The sequence below is a fragment of the Camelus dromedarius genome, chromosome 14 (assembly GCF_036321535.1).
Source record: "Camelus dromedarius isolate mCamDro1 chromosome 14, mCamDro1.pat, whole genome shotgun sequence".
NCBI classification, from domain to species: Eukaryota; Metazoa; Chordata; class Mammalia; order Artiodactyla; family Camelidae; genus Camelus; species Camelus dromedarius.
The window spans coordinates 27,224,889-27,246,700 of record NC_087449.1 but is presented as its reverse complement, the minus strand read 5'-3'; the positions used below and the strand labels follow the sequence as shown (position 1 = coordinate 27,246,700).

Here is a 21,812-nt window from a genome sequence, read left to right as displayed (position 1 = left end):
CTCCTGGGCACACAGCCCTTGCCGGTGGGTAGCCTTCTAGGTTCCCGGGGATATGGCAGAGCTTGCTGAAGCCCCAGTGGGCATCTCCTTCCCTAGTTTTTCCTTTTAATCCTCTTGGTAGCAGATCTGGTGTTGCCCCCTGAGGTTCCTGCAGGGCTGTACAATTGTCCCTGGTTTATTTGAACCCAGAATGCCTTGTAGAGTGAGTGGTTCACACAGACTGAATGAGAAGGCAGGTCAAGTAAATAGAAGTCCAGAGGGTGAGGCTTTCCAGGGAGCTGCCAGATAGGCCAACAGTGACCTTCGTCCGGGCACCAGGACTTTGGGGCGCTCCCTCCAGTTCCTGCTTGGCCCCCGGTGTTCTCAGCTACCATAGTTGCCAGACTGTGGCTTTTCAAGGAGACTGTAGAGCTGAGGAGAGAAGAACTGGAGCAGGCAAGTTAAATGCCACAGAGCTCAGAGCTCACTGTCCTTACTGAGATTCAACTTTTTTGTTTTTTGCTTTTCCTTAAACAGAAGCCCAGATCGTTCCAAGACTTTGTTTGCAACAACTGCCATTATTGCAAGATCTCTGGCTAACGTCCAGAGTTTCAAAATGTTGATTTTGAAAACTTTTGTAAGCTTTCTCAGTGCTTTTGTGTAGGAGTGGCTTTTTGAAGGTCCTTACTTTGCCATTTCAGAAGTTCTTCTCTCCGCAAGTGAGGTTTAGGTTAGAAGGGGCCTTAGGAAGCAGTCTCTGAAGTCCACATTTTCCAGAGAGAAGCTGAGGCTCAAAGGCCGACTGCACAGCAGGAGGACCTCACACAGGCTGGGGTGACCCTGTCTGCTCTGCCCTCATCACTCGGCTGCTCCCCACCCTCGCCCCCACCCCCACCAGTAGTTTCAACAAAAATTTATGGAGCATCTATTATGCACCAAACCTGTTAGAACCTGAGCCTAAGTGAGCAAGGCACACACCCTCTGAAAAACTTGAGTAACTGGCAGATTACATGGAAATAGGAGATGAATAAAATTTGAATAAAATTCTCAGAGAATGGAGGAGGACTCAACTAACTGGCTGAGACAGTCCAGAAAAATGTCACTGAAGTGTTGGCATTAAGTAAGTTTGACCAGGTGTAATTACATATTTTTTAAAGAAAAAAATATAAAGACAAGAAAATGATAAAGGACCTGGCCTGTTGGGTATTGATAGATCAGCAGTTTGGCAGGAGAAGTACTGAGAGATGTGATTGAAGAGGTGAGCAGGTATCAGATCACAAAACCACCACGTGCCCAGCTAAGGAGCAGGCCACACACATGGCTGTACACAGCCCACCTCCAGAGGGCACTGCTCACCTGGACCAGTGATGGAGTCCCAGGAGTTCACAAAGAGGCAGCCCCACTAAAGCATTTACAAGGCATCTGTGGTCAGTAGGAAGGAGAGTATATTGTTCTGTGAACTGAGTGAGGAAAAGATTAAATAGCCTAGTAAAAATGGCACAGAAATATCTAAAGGTTTCATCTGAAAAAACATAACAGCATTACAACTTCAGTTTAATCTATTACATGCCAAGCATAGTGTTACTTTGTTTAATATAAATATATATTATGTTTATATGTTTATATACCATATAATTTAATTGATAATATATAATAGGAAACTATATTTATATATTCTATATATATGTTTAAAAACATAAGGATATACACACACACACGTGCACATATTTGTTCATCACAAGAATTAAAATAAAGGCTTATCGGACACTTTAGGATAAGTTATGCTGCAGCAACTAACAATCCCAAATCCTCGTGGCTCACAGGCGACAATAAATAGGTTAACTTTCACATCACATGTCCACCATAAATCAGCTATGACTCTGCTTCTTGTCCTTGTCTCCTAGGTGTAGGCTGACAGACACTTATCTGGGACGTCGCTGGTCTCATGGCAGAGAAGAAACATGTTGAACTTTGAGCTGGCTCTTAAGCACTCAGAAGTGACTCGTTGAACTTTTGCTCTCATTTTATTGGCCAAAGCAAATGACATGGCCATTCCTGTATTTATCAGAGTGGTCAGGTGTATACAATGGTTCCCCAGGGAGAAGCACCACAAAGGAAGGCCACCCAGAGAGGGGCAGGGAATGTTTTTAACCGATCTCATAATTCATAGCTGTTTTATTCCTTCTATTTTGCAGTTTAGGAAATGGGTTCAGGAAAGGAGAGTAGCCCATTTAATTTGCAAGGAGAAGTAAATAAATGATAAAACTGGAATTGAATTTAGGCCAACTTAGCTCCAAAGTCCTGACCCCAGTTCATTTAACTCCCCATGCCTCTCACACTGAGTCTTTTAATGTTGTGCATCAGAGCCCTGTGACATCCTTGGACCCTGATGGATTTGACAAACAGAAGCCTCTATTTTGACCCTGACTGTTTTAACAGGCATCAGTGATTCAGTGCCAGCCCCTGAAAGTGACAATTTGCATTTGACCGTTTATTCTTGCTTAGATTAATTTCTCACCTGTTTCAAAAGAAGTAGGAAAAATTCTTTGATGTAAAGAGCAATACAAATAGCTTGTGGTGGATGCACATAAACACAGTGTGACCCAGATACTACAAAGTACCCATCCGGGGACATCAGTCTGTTCCTGAGAAACAAGCATGGGGAAATGGAATGGGCGGTGCTGTTCCAGAAAGCCAGCTGGGAAATGGAGAGGAAACTGACGTAAGAAGTAGCCTGCCCTCCTCCACTGTGTTTGTGAGTGATCATAACAAGCTGGCATCAGGACTGAGACGTAGGTCATTGGAGTGAGGTGACAAGGACAGAGGAGCAATGACAGAGATCTGATTCTGGACAACAGGTGCAATCTAGCACCAGCCCATAGTGATTCCACCTTATTTTAGTCATTAACTTCCCATTTATTGAGTCCTACCACGTCCCAGGTATTGTTCTTTTAAAAAAATATATTTATTTTTTGTGTTTTGGAGGGGAGGTAATTAGATTTTTTTTTTTTTTTGAGTTGGTACTGGGGATTGAACACAGGACTGACCTCATGCATTCTAAGAACACACTCTACCATTTGAGCTATACCCTACTCCCCCCCTACCCCCACCAGGTATTTTTCTTGATACTAAACAAGACAGATACTGTTCCACAAGGAATCCTCAAGGAATCTGCTAGTAGCATTTGCTGTGTAACAGTGCAGTTCAAAATGTAGTGCCTTAAAACAATAACCACTCATTTAAATCACAAATCTTAGGTTGGCTATTTAGATTGGGTTCAGCTGGGCTGCTCTGGTGTCATTTGGGTTCACTCATGCCTGCATGCGGCTGCTGCATGTGCTTGGGTCCAGCTCATCGCGGGTGGTCTTAAGCACAGCTCTGGTGGTTGGCCAGCTGTCAGCTCAGGCAACGGGACAGAAATGACTGTTTCTCATCATCCATCATGCTAAGATGGGCTTGTTTATATGATGGTGGCAAAGTTGCAAAAAAAACCAGGAAGAAACGTACAAAGTCTCTCAAGCCCCAGTTAAAAAAGTCATTTCATTACATTCTATTGGCCCAAACTGGTGAGCAGGACAGGCCAAAGTAAAGGGAAATATAAATAGATTCCATCTCATGAGGGTAGTTGTTGTAAAGGGACAACAAGGAGTGTAAATATATGGATAGGAATTATTATGACCATTTTTGCAAATACTTGTTGTTTTCAGACCATCTTAATTCCCATAAAAACTACAGCAGAGTGATGAAACTCCTGTTTCATGCTAGGAGAGAGCAACTAGTACTAGGTTAGTCCTTGTACCATAAACAACCAGAACAACAGGCAAAATAAATAAGGTAAGTTTTCAGAGGACACATGCACCCCAAAGTTCACTGCAGTACTATTTACAATAACCAAGACTTGGAAACAATCCAAGTGTTCATCAATAGACAATTGGTTTAAAAATAAGATGAGGTATAAACATGTTTACAAGGACTATTACTGAACCATAAAAAAGAAGGAATAATTGCCACTTGCAGTGACATGGATGGAAGTAGAGATGATCATACTAAGTGAAGTAAGACAAGAAAGACCAATGTTATATGCTATCACTTATATGTTGAATCTAAAAAGTAATACAAAAGATTTTACATACAAAACATTAACAGACTCAGAGACACAAGAAACAACATATTTGTCACCAAGGGGAAAGGCGGGGGTGGAGGGATAAATTACGAGTATGGGATTAAATGCAATAAACTACTATACATAAAATAGATGAGCAACAAGGATTTACTATGTAACACAAGGAACTATATTCAGTAACTTGTAATAACCTGTAAAGGAAAATAATCTAGAAAATATATATATGTAACTGAATCACTTTCCTGTGTACCTGAAACTAACACAATATTGTGCATCAACTATACACCAACTGAAAAAAAAATAAGTTTTCAGATATTGGAAACTTGCTAATTCAGGCCTGTGTCCTCAGAGAAAGGAACAGATGATATGAACTCTACAATCTCTCTGTCTTTCTGCCTGGATGCACTGACTTGACACCCTTCCAAGAAGGGCGGGGATTTAGATCACAGCAATCTTATTTTGCTAAGATGAGAACATATAGATTGGCATTTGGGGTGACTGCCATGGATGGAGTTACAGGGCAGAAAACACAAAGGAGGAAGCAATGCCAAGAAATAACCCCATGAATACTCAGAGAGATTAGCTGAATAGCACACTGTGCATGTGTAGGGTGAGACCCCACGAGGCTGGGCAAAGAACATCCACTGGGGATAAAACAACTGCCAGAGAGCTGTCAGCTTAATGCCTGCCAGAACTTTTACATAGTTGGAATTATTTGGATTCTGAACAGAGTGTAGAGACCATATTGACCAGTTAGAGGTCCCAGAAAGATCACACTTCAGGAGCCCAAGAAAGAAGCCTGCCCTTGATCCTTTAACAAAGCTTCAAAACAAACCTTGAAACTAACAAGAGGTTTTTCATGTAAATTAGTGTCAAAATAAAACTCAATACTCTTTAAAGAAAAACAACAGAATCTACTGTATAATGAAAATATTACATAGTCAATCCACAATTACTAGACATAAAAAGAATTTGGAATATGTGACTCATAAGCAGTAGAAAATCAATTAATAGAAGACACAAATTGATAGAAATGATGGAATTAACTAAAAAAAACTTCAAAATGATTATAAATATATTCAAGGATTTGAAGGAACACATGAACAGAGTCAAGAGAAATATAAACTGTGAAAATAAGAACCAATTGGTACTTCCAGAGTGGAAAAAAGAAATGAAAGAAAAACTAAAGGATGGACTTAATGACAGAGTAGACTCACCCAAAAAAGTGAACTTTAAGGCAGGGCAATAGAATTTATCCAAACTGAAGTACAGAGAGAAAAATGGCTGAGAAAAATTAACATAAACTGGGCATCCTGTAGGTCAATATCATGGGGTCTAATACATGACTGAATGAAATTATGAGGACAGAGGGTGAGTCCATAAAAACATATGAAGAAATGACCAAAATGTATCCAAATTTTCTAAAAGTATTAAACTCATGGATCGAATAAGATCAATGAACTCCAATTAGGATAAACACAAAGAAAACTATAGACAGATTATACCGAAACTGCCGAGGAGTAATGATAAAGAAAAACAATCTTAAAAATACTCACAGAACAAAGACTCATAATGAATAGGAGACCAAGTGTATAAATTATTGTGGACTTTTATCAGAAACAGAGTAAGCCAGAAAACAACAAAATGATGTCTTCAAAGTGATAAAAGAAGAATCCTGGTAATCTAGGATTTTATATTCTCTAAAAAAGGTGGCAAAATAAAGACATTCTGTGACATTAAAAAAGATAAACATGGAAGAAATTCAGGGCAAAGTGTACTGCACTGGTTTCCAAGAGAGGTGAGGTAGAGGGGGGATCAACCTGAGGGACTTACCAACACACATCCCTCCCCCTGAAGGCAGCTGTGCAGTGAACAAAGATGCATAGGCTGCATGTGTTTCAGAAATTTTTTTCTGTGGTACCCTTTCCCCAGTGGGCACCACCACTGTACACTTACTTAATTTTTTGTATGTTTATAATCCTCCATTCCCCCCATCACTACACTGTGAGCTTGAAGACAGAATAGCCCTGTCCCTTCCATCTCAATCACTGTGCAACTGGCTCACGGTTCATGCTCAAAAAATAACTGTTCAATTGATGTGAAAATACAATTTATGTGAGACTTGGTTCCAAAGCACAGCTCCACTACTCTTTCCAAGCAGATAAAACAATTCCTAAGGTTTGGTTTATCCACACGTGGGAAAATATCACCAGAGTTATGTGGATATTGGGGAAAGCAATGCAATTTTATTGAGTAAGAAAATGTTAACTTAATAGACATATTGCACGATTGCATTCATGCAAAGCTAATCAGAATAACATGCAGGAGAGTCTTCCATAACAAATCTATTTGAACTGTATTCTCAGAGACGTAATGGCAGAAACACCAGTGTGTGCTTGTGAGAGAGCAAAGTTAAACAGGGCAAAGTATTCCTCATAAAGTAGGTCAGAGCTGTAACGCTTCCAGTCTCTGCTACATTTCCAGTCCTGTCCCTCTGTTCACAGGGCTGACCCTGGGACACAGCAAGGTCCTGAGCAGTCCTGGGAGTCATCCCCCTACACCTTTCATTCCACACGGAACGAGAAAGAGCACTTGTCAGGCTCTCACTGTGGGCGGGACGGCACACGTGTAACAGGAGGTGGAAACGGGCCTCTTCCTTTCTCGGTTTCAGCTGCATCCAGTTGCCGCCAGTCAAACGGCCCCTGGAAAGCACTGTTGAGGCCCTAGTTCTACAGTAAGGCACGGGAACCCCGGGTGGGCCCTGCCACGGGGCGTCAGGAAACAGTTCTTGTAACCCCTGCAGCCCACTCCTGTCAAGATGGTACGTAATAGGGGGGAAGGAGGAACAAAATATCTTCCCTTGAGAGCCCTGCTGGCCGATGTGTGGCTGCCCCAGGGTCTGACTACTAACTCTGATCCACTATTTGGCAAAATCTGACCCAAGCCACGTCAACAGACCAGAAGCAAATCCAGGACTAAGGAAGAAGGAAGCAGGCAGGTCAGAGCCATAACTTTTATGATGTGCTGTATGGTATGCAAATCATTAAAGTCCATTATTTCCTGTTTTTATAGTGATTCTTCCTTTAGAGAAAAATAATTATCCTCTTTTATCTTTTCAGTGAAAAGGCAAATCCCTCCCAACATGACTGATTCACTCAGGGCTACACTGGGGATGGGAAACCTGGGGTTTGGATCCAGTTTCCACTGAGTCCAAGTCCTAGGACCTTCCTCAGAGGCAGGTCATTGTGTTCCCTCCCTTCTCAGCAGGCGACAGTGCCATGGGGGAATGTGGGGATTCTTCCCACTTTCCATCCCCCTCCCTCCTGGACAACCTCATTCCCTGGGAACAGCACAGATGCAGTAGGGGGCTGGGGAGACCGTCATGCCGGTTTTGAACTTCAGGCTCAGCTTCTCATTGTCTGGAGGCCTGAATGTGAATTTTTGCACAAGAGAAGTAAAGAAAATGAACAACTCAGATCTGGCCAACTTCTCTCCAAGGCACACCCGCTTTCCTGAAAGACAAAAACATAAGACGCGTTACCTTCTCAGACTGTGTGCCCAGCAACGACTGAAACCTTCCACCACGTCTTGCAAAACCTGAGCAAAGGGAGGGCCTGCTGGTCCATGAGGCTTTATACTCTTGGTTTATTTGATCAAAGTCACCTGAGTTAAACAAGGCACAGAAAGCATCCATCCACAACCACACACTCCAGTGCGTCCAAGGCGCAGGCAGATGAGCACAGGTGTGAAGGTTCAGCTTGTGAATGAAAGAAGTGAGAGGTCTGGGTTGACTTGTTAAGTGGAGTCTGGCCTAAAGTCTTCCAATAATCCCATAGCAAACAAGAAAGACAAAAACCCAAACCCTGTGTTATTTTTTTTTTTTTTCAGTTCTTAAAAGCAAACTGATGAAAAGGGTAAGCAAGTAAATATCTGAGGAGGCACCTTTTCCCTGCATCAGGTTTCTCTCTTTAATGGTTGGGAATCTCCCTGCCGTGGCCTCCCAATGCAGGGCAGACCATGTCTCATCCCCGCTGTGCTCTGACACCTGCTCCAGGCTCCCGCTGCCCCTCCCCTTCCTGAATGCCCTCCTCTCCCCACTTTGACTATGACACCCCACACTCGTCTCTACCACCACGTCTTGTGTGAGAGGGTATGAATACCTTACTTACACCCCAAGTAATACAAGTTCACTGCAAAAATAAATAAAAGTGTTAAAAGTATAAAGAGAATAAAAGATATTTGTAATTCTATAATCCTTGTTAAAATTTTTAACATATTTCCTCCCTCTCCTACAGCCATTATGGAAAACAGTATGGAGATTCCTCAAAGAACTAAAAATAGACTTACCCTATCATCCACCAATCCCACTCCTGGGCATATATCCAGAGGGAACACTAATTCAAAAAGATACATGCACTCCAGTGTTCATAGCAGCACTGTATACAATAGCCAGACATGGAAGCAACCCAAATGTCCACTGACAGATAACTGGATAAAGAAGTTGTGATGTATGTACAGAATGGAATACTACTCAGCCATAAAAAGCATAAAATAATGCCATTTGCAGCAACATTGATGCACCTGGAAATCATCATTCTAAGTGAAGTAAGCCAAAAAGAGAAAGAAAAATACCATGTGATATCACTCATATGTGGAATCTAAAAAAAAGAAAGGAAAAGGAAAGAAAAAAGAGGACACTAATGAACTTATCTACAAAACAGAAACAGACTCGCAGACATAGTAAATAATCTTATGGTTACCAGTGGAAAGGGGGTGGGAAGGGACAAATTTGGGAGTTTGAGATTCGTAAATGTTAACCAATATATACAAAAATGGATGAAAATTTTTTCTGTATAGTACATGGAACTATATTATCTTGTAATAACTTTTAATGAAAAACAATATGAAAATGAATATATGTATATGTATATATATATATATATATATATATATATATATATATATATATGCATGACTGGGACATTGTGCTGTAAACCAGAGACTGATACATTGTAACTGACTAAACATCATTTAAAAAGTAAAATAAAGTAAAACCTGCCTGCCCCTCCCCAAAATGAAAAGAAACATCCGTCTGTATCTTATTTGACTTTCCTTATATTAAGAAAGGAGAAACTGATCCATTTTCTAACTACTAACAACAAAGTTGCAGTAAGAATTAAACGAGATGATTTGCTTATAAATGAGTTCTGTGATTAAGAGTGTGATACAACCCTCAGTAGCAAAAAACACAGTAAAGGAAAAATAAATATAACACGTGAAATACACAGGTGAAACTTTGTAATGTAACGTGACACCTGAAGCCCTTGCACAGGAAGACTGGAAGGTATTCCTACACCTCATGTCTGCTTTCATATTATGAAGTGGCTGGTCCATTGTGAGCAAAGGTGACATAGAACCAGATGAAGACAGACAAAGAAGATCTGATGAGAGCCAACCCAGGTACACTCTGGACAGTGTCATACAGCATGGCTCAAATTCCAGTCCCTCCCTTCCTGTGCCTTAGCGGTGTCATCAGCCAATGATTCTGTCTCCAAAAATCAACCTATACTTAAGTTTAAATTAATGATAAGAAAACTATGATGAATTTGAGAGTGTCAACTCAGTGTAGCCTTTAGTTACTTTCCTAGGAGACACTGGTAGGAGAAGTACAGGCTTTAGTTGTTGATAAACCTGGTTTACACTGAGTTCTAGCTCTGCCACCTGAGCTTGTGACTTCAGATGTCATATTGTTGCTGCTAAGCCTCAGTTTTCTTATCCCGAAAGTGGTGACAGGAAGTTGAACCTTGTATAATTATACTGTATGAGAGAGATTCTATTTTCTACTTCATTCATTATCTTATCCTCAAGTCTGAATGCTTGACACACAGTAGGTGCCCAGGAAATATTTCTACAACTAAGGAACTGGGAATTTACTTAAAACCATCTCTGCAACATACATAACTCAATACCTGAAATATGCTAAGAATTTTTCCCACACATCTTACAATGTTCTGAGTTAAACCCCCTTCTGGATCTGGCTGCCTTGGAAACATGAGACTTTTAAACTGCATCCTACTTCTTGTCTTTCAAGTTCTGTACAATGTAAATGTATTAAGCAGATTAGAATTTAAAAAAGGTAAATGATGTCTTTGGGGAGCATTTATAGAGTAGAATCCCACCTAGTTATGCCTGCACCTTCTATAGTCCATAAGGAAGAGGACACCGCCCTGTTCCTGCCCCTTCCACCCCATTCTTAGAAATTGGCTCTAGTTCTGGGTGAGTGGGTGGCCCTTAAAAAGAATTTGAAATATTTAAAAACTCTAAAAAGATGGCAAGTGTCCAGTCTTCTTTTTGGACAAGCTGGGTCTGAGCTTCTGTCCCCAGTGTTCTTGGTCAAATCTGCATCAGAGTCAAACCAGGACTCAGGAAGTAAGGGCATGAGTCCTGGTGATGCCCCACCCAGGGAACCCAGAGGTGCAGCAACATCAACAGGGAGTCAGGATGGGCAGGGCTTTCCAAGGACATTCCTACAAGGGCAGAGCACACGAGGGAGAGTAGAGAAGGTCTGAGAGAGGGACTCTGAGTTGCTATGTTTGTATTTATTACATCTCACCTGCTGAGAAAGGGAGAAAGTCTTCCCTTTTCTTAAACTGTCCATTCTCCAGAAAGTGCTCCGGATTGAATGTGTCTGGGGTGGCCCACGCTGTGGGGTCCCTGTGCAGTGCAGTCAGGTTGGTCAGGACTATGGTTCCCTAGAAAAGGCAGCAAAGACTCAGGAAAGGCTTGATCCACAAAACACACCTGTGCAGAGGGGCAAGTGTCCCCCAGGATCCCACACCCAAACCTGACTGCCGTCTGAATCCTCTCAACCTCCCCAACCGACCATCCTCTGAGCCCAACCTCTAGGACCCTGCTCTTTGCCAGGGGACAGATTACAACGATGGATGGAAGTGTCTGCTGGGAATTTTACCAGGGAAGTGTGATCACTCTTGACTGCAGAATAGATCTCTCCAGGGTCATGTGAGTGTGGAACTTAGAAGGGAACATGTGTGCATCAATGAGAGAATAATGTGACAGCTGGAAAGTCAATATTGTCCCAAAACCAACCCAGCTGCTCCCTGAAGTGATAACTATGGCAGCTCTTTCAAGGTAAAAATGCCTCATGTATCTTTGTTTCCCCCATTCTCTTACCTCCACTGTGTAGGACATTCCACAAAAGGGTAAATGAGAGAATCAGGTCATCCAGTGAAGGAACCACTATCCTTCCATGTACATAGCAAGAAACCCAGGAGTCCCCCTTAATACATCCCTTTCCCTCATTCTGCCTTCATCCAATCCTTAACAAGGCTGGCAAGTTTACTTTAAATTTTGCTTGCATCTATCTCCTCCAGTTTAGGTCCACCACTGCCACCCTGGTCCAGGCTACCCCCTTGCTACCCTCAGTAGCAGTCTAACTACACTCCATACCCTCTCTTTCCTCTTTCAGAGTGCTCCAAACACTGAAGGAAGAATTAGCTTTAAACAGGACTTTGTCATGTGACACCCATCCACCCAGCACACCTGGAACTTGACAGACACCCTCAATAGCTCCCTGTCACTCTTAGATGAAGCACGCATCACCTCACACTGTCTGAGCCCCTCCCTCTGCCTGCACCCCCACTGCAGGGAGCTGCTTGCAGTTTCTAAAAGTCATCACATGTTCCCATTCATTTCCATGCCTTTTAAAAGCTGTTCGCCTTGCCTGGAATATACTTCCTCCCCACTTTGCCACTGAGTTAAGTCTTACTCATCCTTTAATCCTCATCACTGCTTTTTGGAAGCCTTCTCTGTTCGCTCCTGCTCCCACTCCCCATTCCAGTCAGCCTGCATCTTTAGAGAAACCAGTGACTTTTTTCTGCTGGGCAGTTATCATGATTTCTACATATAAACTTGTATGATTATTGTCCTCAGAGTTGTTTTCCCAGACCTGAACATTTTAGGTCCTAAATCACATGTGTTGATTAAGAAAGAACAATGACTGCTATTTGGAGCATTTTACTGTTCACTGTGTTAATCGTTTTACATTCATGGCCTCACTTCACCTCCACCTGTTAGGTAGGTTTAAATTAATTGCCACAGATAAAGAAATTGAAGCTCAGAAGTTATTTAAGTTGCCTAGAGTCACAGGGTGGGAGGAGGTGGAACCATGATTTGAACGAGGACATTTGACTTCAAAGCTCTGTCTCGGAGGCTCTACAACACACAGTCAATGACATGGCAACGTTCTCAGGATGATTTTTCAAGCAGACTTTAAAAATCAGAGTAGAACAAGACTTGAGCCCAATCTACGGAGCTAAATGAATCACTATAAAAATGCAAAGAGCACCTGTGAAATAATCTAGACCCTAGTCTCCTCCCACAGGATTGTCCATCAGGAGGAAAACAGGAAAGGCAATGCCCTCAGGAACAGCTGCTTTTCCTGGCTCTGCAGGGACAGTGACCCAGGGGTGTCCCATGGGTAAGATCCTCTGGTTCTACCTCTTGAGATCGTCCCCAGCTAAGACATACACAGAGGGACTTAGAGAACCTAGAAGGCATCCACAGGTGGCAAGAAAGCAAAGGAGTTTAAATATGTAGTTGCAAGTGCAGCGCTAGGGGGAACAGGAGAGGGACCTACCCATATCCTAAGGGGAGGGGGCAGTGACAACAGTTTCCTTTGTGATGACAGGGAGGGACCAACTGAGGACACCTGCAGGGAGACTCTTAAAGTCAGAGTAAAGCAACTCCTGTGCAGAGAACATGGTGCAGTAAAAAAAAAAAAAAAAAAAAAGACCAGAGATTCAGAACGTTTGTTTTCTGAATTCACTTTGTAGTTCAGACATCTTAGGAAAGCTTATTCACTCTCTGAGCCTCAAGTTAAATTTTTAAAGTGGGACTAATGGAATCATTCTGAGCACTGATGTAGACACTGATGAAGGAACCCACATAGTCCATGGTACATCATTGCTGCTTAATGAGCATCAGTTCCGTTCTCTCCTTTCTGATATTTAACAGGGAACACACTTGGCTTGGTTTCCCTTGTGAGATGATAGTTTCATTACGGGGTTGTAGGGCAAAGCTGGAAAAATACCTGTGTGGATATTATGCTAGAAACACCATCATGAACGTGACGTTGGTTCACATGGTCTCAAATGTCCATTTATGTTTCAGTATTCTCTAATCCCAAGATTGTGAAGCCAAATTTTCCAAAGTAAGTCTGCAAGATACCTAGTCCTGTGAGAAGCTCTACCAAGGCAAAGAAAGGACCTTGTGTCAAAGTCTGACTGAGAACCGCTGCTTGCTGTCTCCCCACAGAGAATCACAGTGCACATCACATAGTCAAAACACTGAGAAATCTCACAGTGAAGGAAAACTAGGCTTTGCCTACACACATTTGACCTAGGAACCCCCTTCTTCTCCATAATATATATTATTATCTAGCCGAACTGATGTTCTAAAGACAACACACAGAGAAAAGAAACTAGCATGAGTGTAGTATCTCTGTCCCCATTTAAGTGATCCTGTAGGACAAAAATCCAAGTCACTTTCCCAGTTGAGAGTCCCAACATTTAAAAAGGTGAGCATGGAGATCTGAGGCCACGAGGGAGGCCACAGTTACCTTGGGCAGGTGGTATCCAGCCAGCGTGGTGTCCACTGTCACCTCCCTGGGCACGTTCAGGGGGACGATGTCTCCCATTCTCTGCACCTCGTGGACGACAGCGTTGGTGTAGGGCATGGACTCCCGAGCTGCCGTGCTCGGCTGCTGCCATTGGCCAAGCACCCTGTCGATCTCAGCCTGAACTTTTTCTGAAAAAGCAGAGAAAGTCCTATTATTGTAGTATTCATTACCCTCCTTGAGCCTGGTTCAGCTAAGGAATGAAGTAACCAGGATCAAAATGGCTAGAGTTATAGCAGGCTGTGTAGACGGTAGCTTCTCAGGGAGGTACCTGAGTGCAGAGTGAGCGCTGGTTTAAGACAAATCTGGTTGCAATTCTTGCTGCTCAACATTCCTGCTGCATGTTACTGAAACTCAGTGTCCTCTTCTTATTAGTGAGGATAAATCTGCTTTCATCTTTAGGATGTTTTGAGATTTACATCAACTGATTCAGGGGAGTGTCACACAAATTAAGAAAAACCCGCTAATTGTGCTCCACTAGAGGTTTTTCTCTTTTTCTAGGGTAATAGAAATTTTAGCTGGATACCTGTTTCCCCAGCTAAAAACTCCATTTCCCAGATTCCCTTGTGACTACGTTGTAGAAAAAAAGAATATACGTACAGGGATGTTTACACTGCGAACATTCCCTTAAACTTAAGGTTGCTTTTCCCTTCCCTTTCTATTGGTGGAAACGCAGCCTTATTGGTGAGACATCTTTGTGACGGCCAAAAGGGGCATCATTCTATACACAGCAGAGCAACACATTAGACAGAGCTTGGAACCCAAAGGGTTCTGCACTATCCAGCTTAGAATATTTCACTTGAGAGAAAAATAAACTATATTTTTTTATAGACATTAGAAAACTTTAAAAATTGTGATAAAATACACAATATAAAATTTAACATCATAACCATTTTACATGTACAGATTAAGAATGTTAAGTACATTCACCTTGTTGTACAACCACTTTTTTTCTTGCATAATTGAAACTCTGCATCCATTCAGTGAAAACGTCTCATGTTCCCCACCCCCAGCTTCTGACACCCACCATTTTACTTCTACTTTCTATGAATTCAACCAATCCTGACACCTCCTATAACTAGAAACATATACAGTATGTGTCCTTTTTTGATTGGTTTAATTTGGCGTCATGTCCTCAGGGTTCATCCATATCAAATCATCTGTCATGATATTTCCATTTTAAGGCTATATAATATTACACTGCATGTCCCAATTTGTTCATTTACCCATTAACTTGTATTGCTTCCCCTTCTGTCATTTTAAGCAATTGGTATTTTGGAATCTCTAATAGAGAAGCCAAATCTAGATCCTAACTAGGTGGCTTTTAAACTTAAAACAAAAACAAAAACCATGTGATTCACAGTTACAAATACATTGTACATCATGACTCAGGACACAGGATTAAAAATATACACACATGTGTATATTTATACATATATAAGGAAAGAATTAAAAATTTCATGAAAAATACTTGTCTGTAGTACACTGGAAGCACTCTGATTTTTCTGTTTTAATTTAAGAAAAAAAGTTAGTCTTGATCCACTAAATTGGCTTTATGTTCTGTTAATAAACTATTACACCAGTTTGAAAACCTGCACCCCAACAGTTTTCATCCTTCAAATGCCCAAAGTGTTCTGGGGTCTAGAGAAAGAAAAACGATGGTAACAGTCACTGTCCTGCAATGAGATACACCCTGTGGGGAGGTATGTAAATAATGCTCAAAAAGCAAAGTGATGGAGGTGCACGTGGTTGTCTCCAAAGGAAGAAACGCTAGTAGTTTCCTAGAGAGTGAGGAGACATCTGAGTGGGGTTTGCGTCTGAGTGGATTCTTCAAGCATAGCTAGTGGTCTACCATGTAGAGAAATTAGGGAAATAGTTCCCTGTGTTACTCTTCTACGGAGGAGCAGGTGTGACGGCACAGAGGCGTAAATTAGGACAGTGTAATGAAAACCACGTCATTCAGTGAGGCGCTGGGTGAGTAGGGTTGAGGTTGAACAGGCAGGAAGGGGCACATCACAGGGCAGGATACACCAGACCCAGGAGTCTGAACATCGTCCACAGGGCAGTGGAAGACATGACTTAACAGGCGGGAAGGTGAGGACCAGCTTTCACATGTGAATGGACTGTAACTCTTTCTGGGAACTCACCAAGATGTCCATGGACTTCACTGTTTTCCCCACTAGACTGGCAATTTCCTGAGAGCAGGGACTCTCTGTTATGTTTGTAGTACGTGGACCCTTCACAGTTCTGACTGTGAAACTGAAGAATGTGCCCATTCTTCAGTCAACCAGGTGCTGTGACTGCCCTACCATCTCTCCATCCTACCATCTGTCTTCTGGCCCAAACTTTGGGAAGTGTGTTCCAGGAGGCCCCATCCTGACCTGCCCAGGCACACCCAGTGACATGCTTACCTTGGACTTTGGGGTACAGGGCCATGTAGAGCAGACCCCAGCGCAGTGTCGTCGAAGTTGTCTCCGTTCCAGCGAAGAAGAGGTCCAGGGTGCTGTGGATGAGGTTTTCTTCATTGAAACTTGCAGTAGCGTCGCCTCTATGCTGGAAAGCACAATGTTTGTTGGATTAATCAGATAGTTCTTGGTTGTCACAGCAAACAAGGGCTTCATCTTGGAGAGAATGAGGGAGGAGAGAGAGACCCCAGGAGAAATGATTTCCCTTTGGCCATCTCAGGAGGATTGAATGTCGTAAGTGTCCTCCTGCCCTAGTTCTGGATGTTTTGTTACCTTTGGTGGATGAAAATCAAGATGACTAATTATATTTTTATGCCCATAACTTGGAAGAACCTGTTAGTACACTGGAAAAACAGCCGGGGGCTCCAATACTAGCCACATCATTCACTATCTGTGTAGCTTGAGCAAGTTACTAAACCTCTCTGTGCTTCAGTTTCCTGCTTCCCAAAACAGAACTAACAACACTCACCCATTACAATGGCATTATGAATTATGTGAGACACAAAGGGCACACAGAAATCACTCAACAAGTGTCTGTACTGATACCTGAAAGAACGAACTGAATTTCTCTAATGTACAATAATTCTCATTTTTCCCCATTAGTCTTTTCCTTTGTAGGTTAAAAGTCTCTGATTCCAACAGCCTTTCCTCATGGTTCTCCAGTATCTTTACCATCTTCCTCCAGAGGCTTCACTTTGTCAACATTCCTCTGTGCGTGGTCCCACACCTGCACACCTTACAGCAGGTGAAGTCTCCTCCTCTGAGGAGAACCAATGCTTCCAGGAATGCTGTGCCAATAAGAAGAAATAAGAGAGGAGATGGAAGGAAATCCACCACTCTGTCAACTCCAGGAGAGGAAAAAATAATCCGATGAGTCATAGATGATGACAGGGATGCAGTGATGTGTATTAACCAGAAGGGATACCACATGAAAGGCTATACATCCAACTTGGCTTTTTCCTCTTTCTTTCCTATAATGTAGGGAAGTGGATGACACGGGGACAAGGGAGGAAGAGAAGGTCCCTCCCACTTGTGTCTAAATTCTGGCATCAGACTCAGCTTTACTTGTGTTCTGACCTGGGGGGCTGAGGGAAGAGGTAGGAAGCTGGGCATTGCTCCAACTATAATGAAACTATATTAATTTCTCCTTTTGTGTGTTTTTCCTCCATAGATAGGTAGAGGGTTGAGAACACATTATGACCTGGCAGTATTTCAGGTTTCAAAGGCCTAGAGCTAAATACCATTAAACTTCTATACTTCTTTAAAATTGTTTTAAATGTTTAATTTAACAATTTGTGAATGAAATTCTTTTTTTCTATTTGAGTATAATTGACTTCTATCTTTATTTCTAAATGTCTCATCAATTCAGAGTTAATGATATTCTTTCACTGTCTGAAATACTGTCTCTAATTTTCTCCTTGCACTGGGCTGAATAAAGACCCACTTAGATGTCCACGACCTGATTTCTGGAACCCAGGGATGGTAGCTTATGTGGCAGAAGGGACTTTGTAGATATGATTACATTAAAGATATTGATATGGGAAGATGATCCTGGGTCATCCCACAGGGCCCAATATATTCACAGCAGCCTTTATAAGAGGGGAGCAAGAAGATCATAAAAAGGAGATGTAACGTTGGTGGCAGAGAAGGTGCTACATTGATGACTCTGAAGATGGAGGAAGGGCCGTGAATCAAGGGGTACAGGCAGCCCCTACAGGCTGGAAAAGTCAAGAAAATAGATTTTCCCCTGAGCCTCCAGAAGAAGCCAGCCCTGTATGACCCTGACATTGGCCCAGTGAAGTCGGTTTCAGATTTGTGATGTTTCAAAGTATAAGACAATAAACTGTGTTCTTATAAGCCCCCCAAGTTTATGGTAATTTGTTATAGCAGCAATAGGACAATCAAATTACCTCATTTGCTCTTTAAGAACAGAATTCCAGAAACAACTCTGGATTCCTCACCTTCTCTATTTCCTGGAGGTAAGCATCAATGAAGTCTCTTGCTTCAGCAGGATTCCAGTCTCTCTTGTGGTTTTCAATCACATGGGCAACAAACATTTTCAGTTTCTCCCAGTTACGAAAAAGTCTTTGGTGGGGTCCAGGGAGGAAGTTCATTATCCGTGGAAAGATATTGTAAAACTGATTGAGAAAAACAAACAAACAAAAAAGAATTATGGAGACAAGGTGCTGCCAGTTTTTCACTTCCTAACACAATGTAACCATCTGCTCTTTACGTCTTTTTCCTGTTTACACTTAAGCCTTGGGTCACCCGCCAGTTTGTTTTATCTCTCTCATTCCTCTTCGTACCCTCTGGCCAAGCATGTCAGCCCTCCATCCACAATATAACCAGTGTCAGATGACTTCTCACCACTCCAATTACTTTGTCATCCTTGTACAATCCACCAGCATTTCCTACCTGGATGCTTTAAGAGCCTCCAACAGTTTTCCTGATTCCATCCTTCACTTCATTCCCAATCAATTTTCCATTGAGCTCCCAGGGGAATCATTTAACAGTTTAATTGATCATTTCACTTTCTGGCTCTCAATCCTCCAGTGACTTTCCATGACTAGAAAAAAATCCAACCTCATTCTCCTGGCCTGTAGCTCTCCATGAACTGGCCCCTCACATTCCTGTCTCCTCCTCTGCTACCCTCCCCACCATCTTCCTCTCTCTTACTCTTTCCAGTGCAGCCCCACTGGCCTCTGTGGTAACACCCAGGATGTCCTTGTCTAGGTCTTTGCATTTGCTGTTCCTTCCGCCTGGTATGGTCTTCCTCTGAAATCTGCATAACTCAGCCCCTTCCTTCATTAAGGTGCTGCTCAAAGGTCACCTACTTGGACCTGTCTTGCCTGATGATCCTATAATTAGCAGAACTTCTGCAGCCTCCTTCCATTCCTTTATTTTGTTTTATTTTAGTTCTTGGCAGTTATCACTAGTTGTGTTGGTGTATATACACTTGTGTTTGTGTAAAACATGTCCATCTGTCATGTGTCTCTGTATGTATCAATGTTAAAGACATATATCTGTTTATTTGCCTGTCCCCACTGTGATGTAATTTCCTTGTTGTAAGAAATTTTATACTGAAATGAAGTGGTTTTTAAAGGTATTTTCTCTAATAATATCTGGTAAAAAAGATAGTATAACATACTGGAAAGTGGGCTAGATTTAAAATGAACTGGCAAGAATTTGCGTTTTAGGTATAATTCTTTTCTGATAATAGTAATAATGTTGTGATTTGTCGCTACTTAATCTATTTGCCAGTCAGGCCCAAGGGTTATTTTCTGACTAATGACATGAGATTCCACCCCCACTTAACACAGAGTAGTGGACACTGTGTGGATTTGCTTACACCCTCCCTTACCTGCTTGCACACATCAAGATGCTTCATTTCATCTTTAAAGAAGTGGTATAAAAAATCAGCAGAGATAATGTGCGTCTAGTTGTCCATCAATGTGCCTGGTCTTTTCTGTGTCTCTAAGAAATCCTCCTACCCCTGCCCTGCTGCCCCATTATACCCTCCTATGAATTCCTCTTCCCTGCAAGCACTCAGCTGGGTACCCAGTGAACTCTAATGACTTCCTTGGCTCTGTCTTAAGAAGAAGAAATGGAACAACTGAATGGGGGACTACCTTGATTAGAAGAGAGAAAAGGGAATATAGATTCAAAAATAACATTGACAATAATCATAAGAGCCCACATTCATTAGGCCCCTTTAATGTACCAGGAATCATAGGAACTGCTTTACCACCTTTGGTGTGATGGGTCCAAAGCTCAATGCAAAGATGTTGTCAGGAATAAATAACAGCAAACACTCTTCTAGACACCAGAGAGGTGACCTCAACATTTAGGGCTGATTTTCCATCAAAGTGTCTTTCAAATCCAGAAAAGAGGCTGAGAGACCAAGAAGCTGAGCAGAATCACAGGCCCAGCAGTAGAGGGGAGGAGGGCAGGGCCCACGAAGGAAGGGGTGAGGTTTGAACCCCCTACATAAATACCTGACAAAACTGGATGATTGACCATATCAAGAGTCAGTGGGCATGTAAGTAGTGCAGCCAATGGGGACAACTTTAAGTATTTTTTACATCCATGTGTAAATGTAAGGGAAACAGGAAGATGGGTCCATATGAACTAAACAAGAATGTTCACGGCAGCTTTAGTCCCAACATCCCCAGACTGGAAGTCACCCAAGCATCCATCAGTAGAGAAGCGAATAATAAACAGTGGCATAGTCACATGATAGAAAACAAAGCAGAATTTAAAAACAAGAGCATCTAACATATGAATCAAATCCGTGTGGACAGGGAGCACCAGGCACAGAAGGGAAATTCTGAGGGAGGATGGGGGTGGGGGTTTAGGGAAGAACATGGACAGGAGGGGCTCAAAGGCTGTTGGGACACTGTGCTTTTTTAAGGAAACAACTTGAGTGCATAGGAGTATGTCATATGAAATTTGTACTTTACCCGAATGTTAATAACATTCTTTGTCCATAGTACATTTTAACATTTAAATCTAAAACAATAAATACGACAGATTAATTTCAAATAGGTTTGTGTTAAAGGCAATTTTGAAACGCTATGTAGTAGCTTAGAAAAATAAAATCTGTGTCTGACATCAGCCCAATATTTTTTTCCAAGGTAGGAAATGAGAACGTCTCACCTGGCAGCATATTGATGTCTGCAGACCTGTGAACTCATCCAGCTGCCTCAGCAGCTCCTGGAACTGATCATCCTTGTAGTCAAAACGCTCCCCAAATGTGATGGAGCAGATAATATTGGAAACTGCATTCTTGATTTTCAAGTTAGGGTCAAAAGGCTGTCCTGGAGGGAGAGGAGAATTGGGGTCTTTCTGTTTCCTCTGAGGATGTACTCTACATGACACAGGACAGAATGAAAACAGAACCGCCTCTGAGACTGGCCCCAGCACCCTCTACAGGGTCTGATCTACAGCAAGTACTCAGTCAGTGCCTGGAACTCAAACTGACAACCAGGATTTAAAATCAATAATGTGTTCTATACCCGTCTCTCATGTCTAATTCTCCAGCTCCATGAGGGCAGGTCAAGGTTAGTTGTTCACTGTTAACCCCTCAGGGCCCTACACAGTGCTGGGCACAGGGCAGGCACGTGGGCACTTATTAAGCATCTGGTCAGTGAAGGAATGAGCCGCAGTCTCCTGCACCTGTCCTATGACACACTCACCGTCCTCCTCTCCTATTGCCTGGGTGAGGTAGCGGGCCTCTTCCTGAATGCGTTCCTCTAAGCTCTTCTTTCCTAAACCAAAGTTCCTCAGTGTTGTCAGCGTGAACCTCCTTTGCTCCTTCCATTCCTGACCATCAGACATGACCAATCCTGGGAAAAAGGAAGTGAACATTACGTAAATACAGCCAACAAATGCCACGGGGATGTGTATCAGATGGAAGGAAGGAGAAGGGCAAAAGGCACTTGAAAACTATTCAGAGAAATAACCCCAAAGCCATGGGTATAATAACTAGTATTTACTGCTTGCTTGCAATGCTGGAACACATTTGTATTTTTAATGCATTATGTAATGTAGT

General features: G+C 42.3%; 1 protein-coding gene across 1 annotated transcript in view; it reads right to left on the bottom strand.

Annotated features, from left to right (window-relative positions):
* Positions 1 to 6,326: 6,326 nt before the first annotated feature.
* LOC105092804 (cytochrome P450 2J2) overlaps positions 6,327 to 21,812 on the bottom strand; it is a 35,234-nt gene continuing 19,748 nt past the window's right edge. Inside the window, exons 3-9 of the mRNA XM_010984563.3 lie at positions 21,457 to 21,606; positions 20,918 to 21,078; positions 18,223 to 18,399; positions 16,208 to 16,349; positions 13,740 to 13,927; positions 10,716 to 10,854; positions 6,327 to 7,614 (exon numbers count right to left, since the gene is read on the bottom strand). Of these exons, the coding sequence (XP_010982865.3) occupies positions 7,436 to 7,614; positions 10,716 to 10,854; positions 13,740 to 13,927; positions 16,208 to 16,349; positions 18,223 to 18,399; positions 20,918 to 21,078; positions 21,457 to 21,606 (1,136 nt within the window). The 3' untranslated portion in view covers positions 6,327 to 7,435. The remainder of the gene's footprint in view (positions 7,615 to 10,715; positions 10,855 to 13,739; positions 13,928 to 16,207; positions 16,350 to 18,222; positions 18,400 to 20,917; positions 21,079 to 21,456; positions 21,607 to 21,812) is intronic.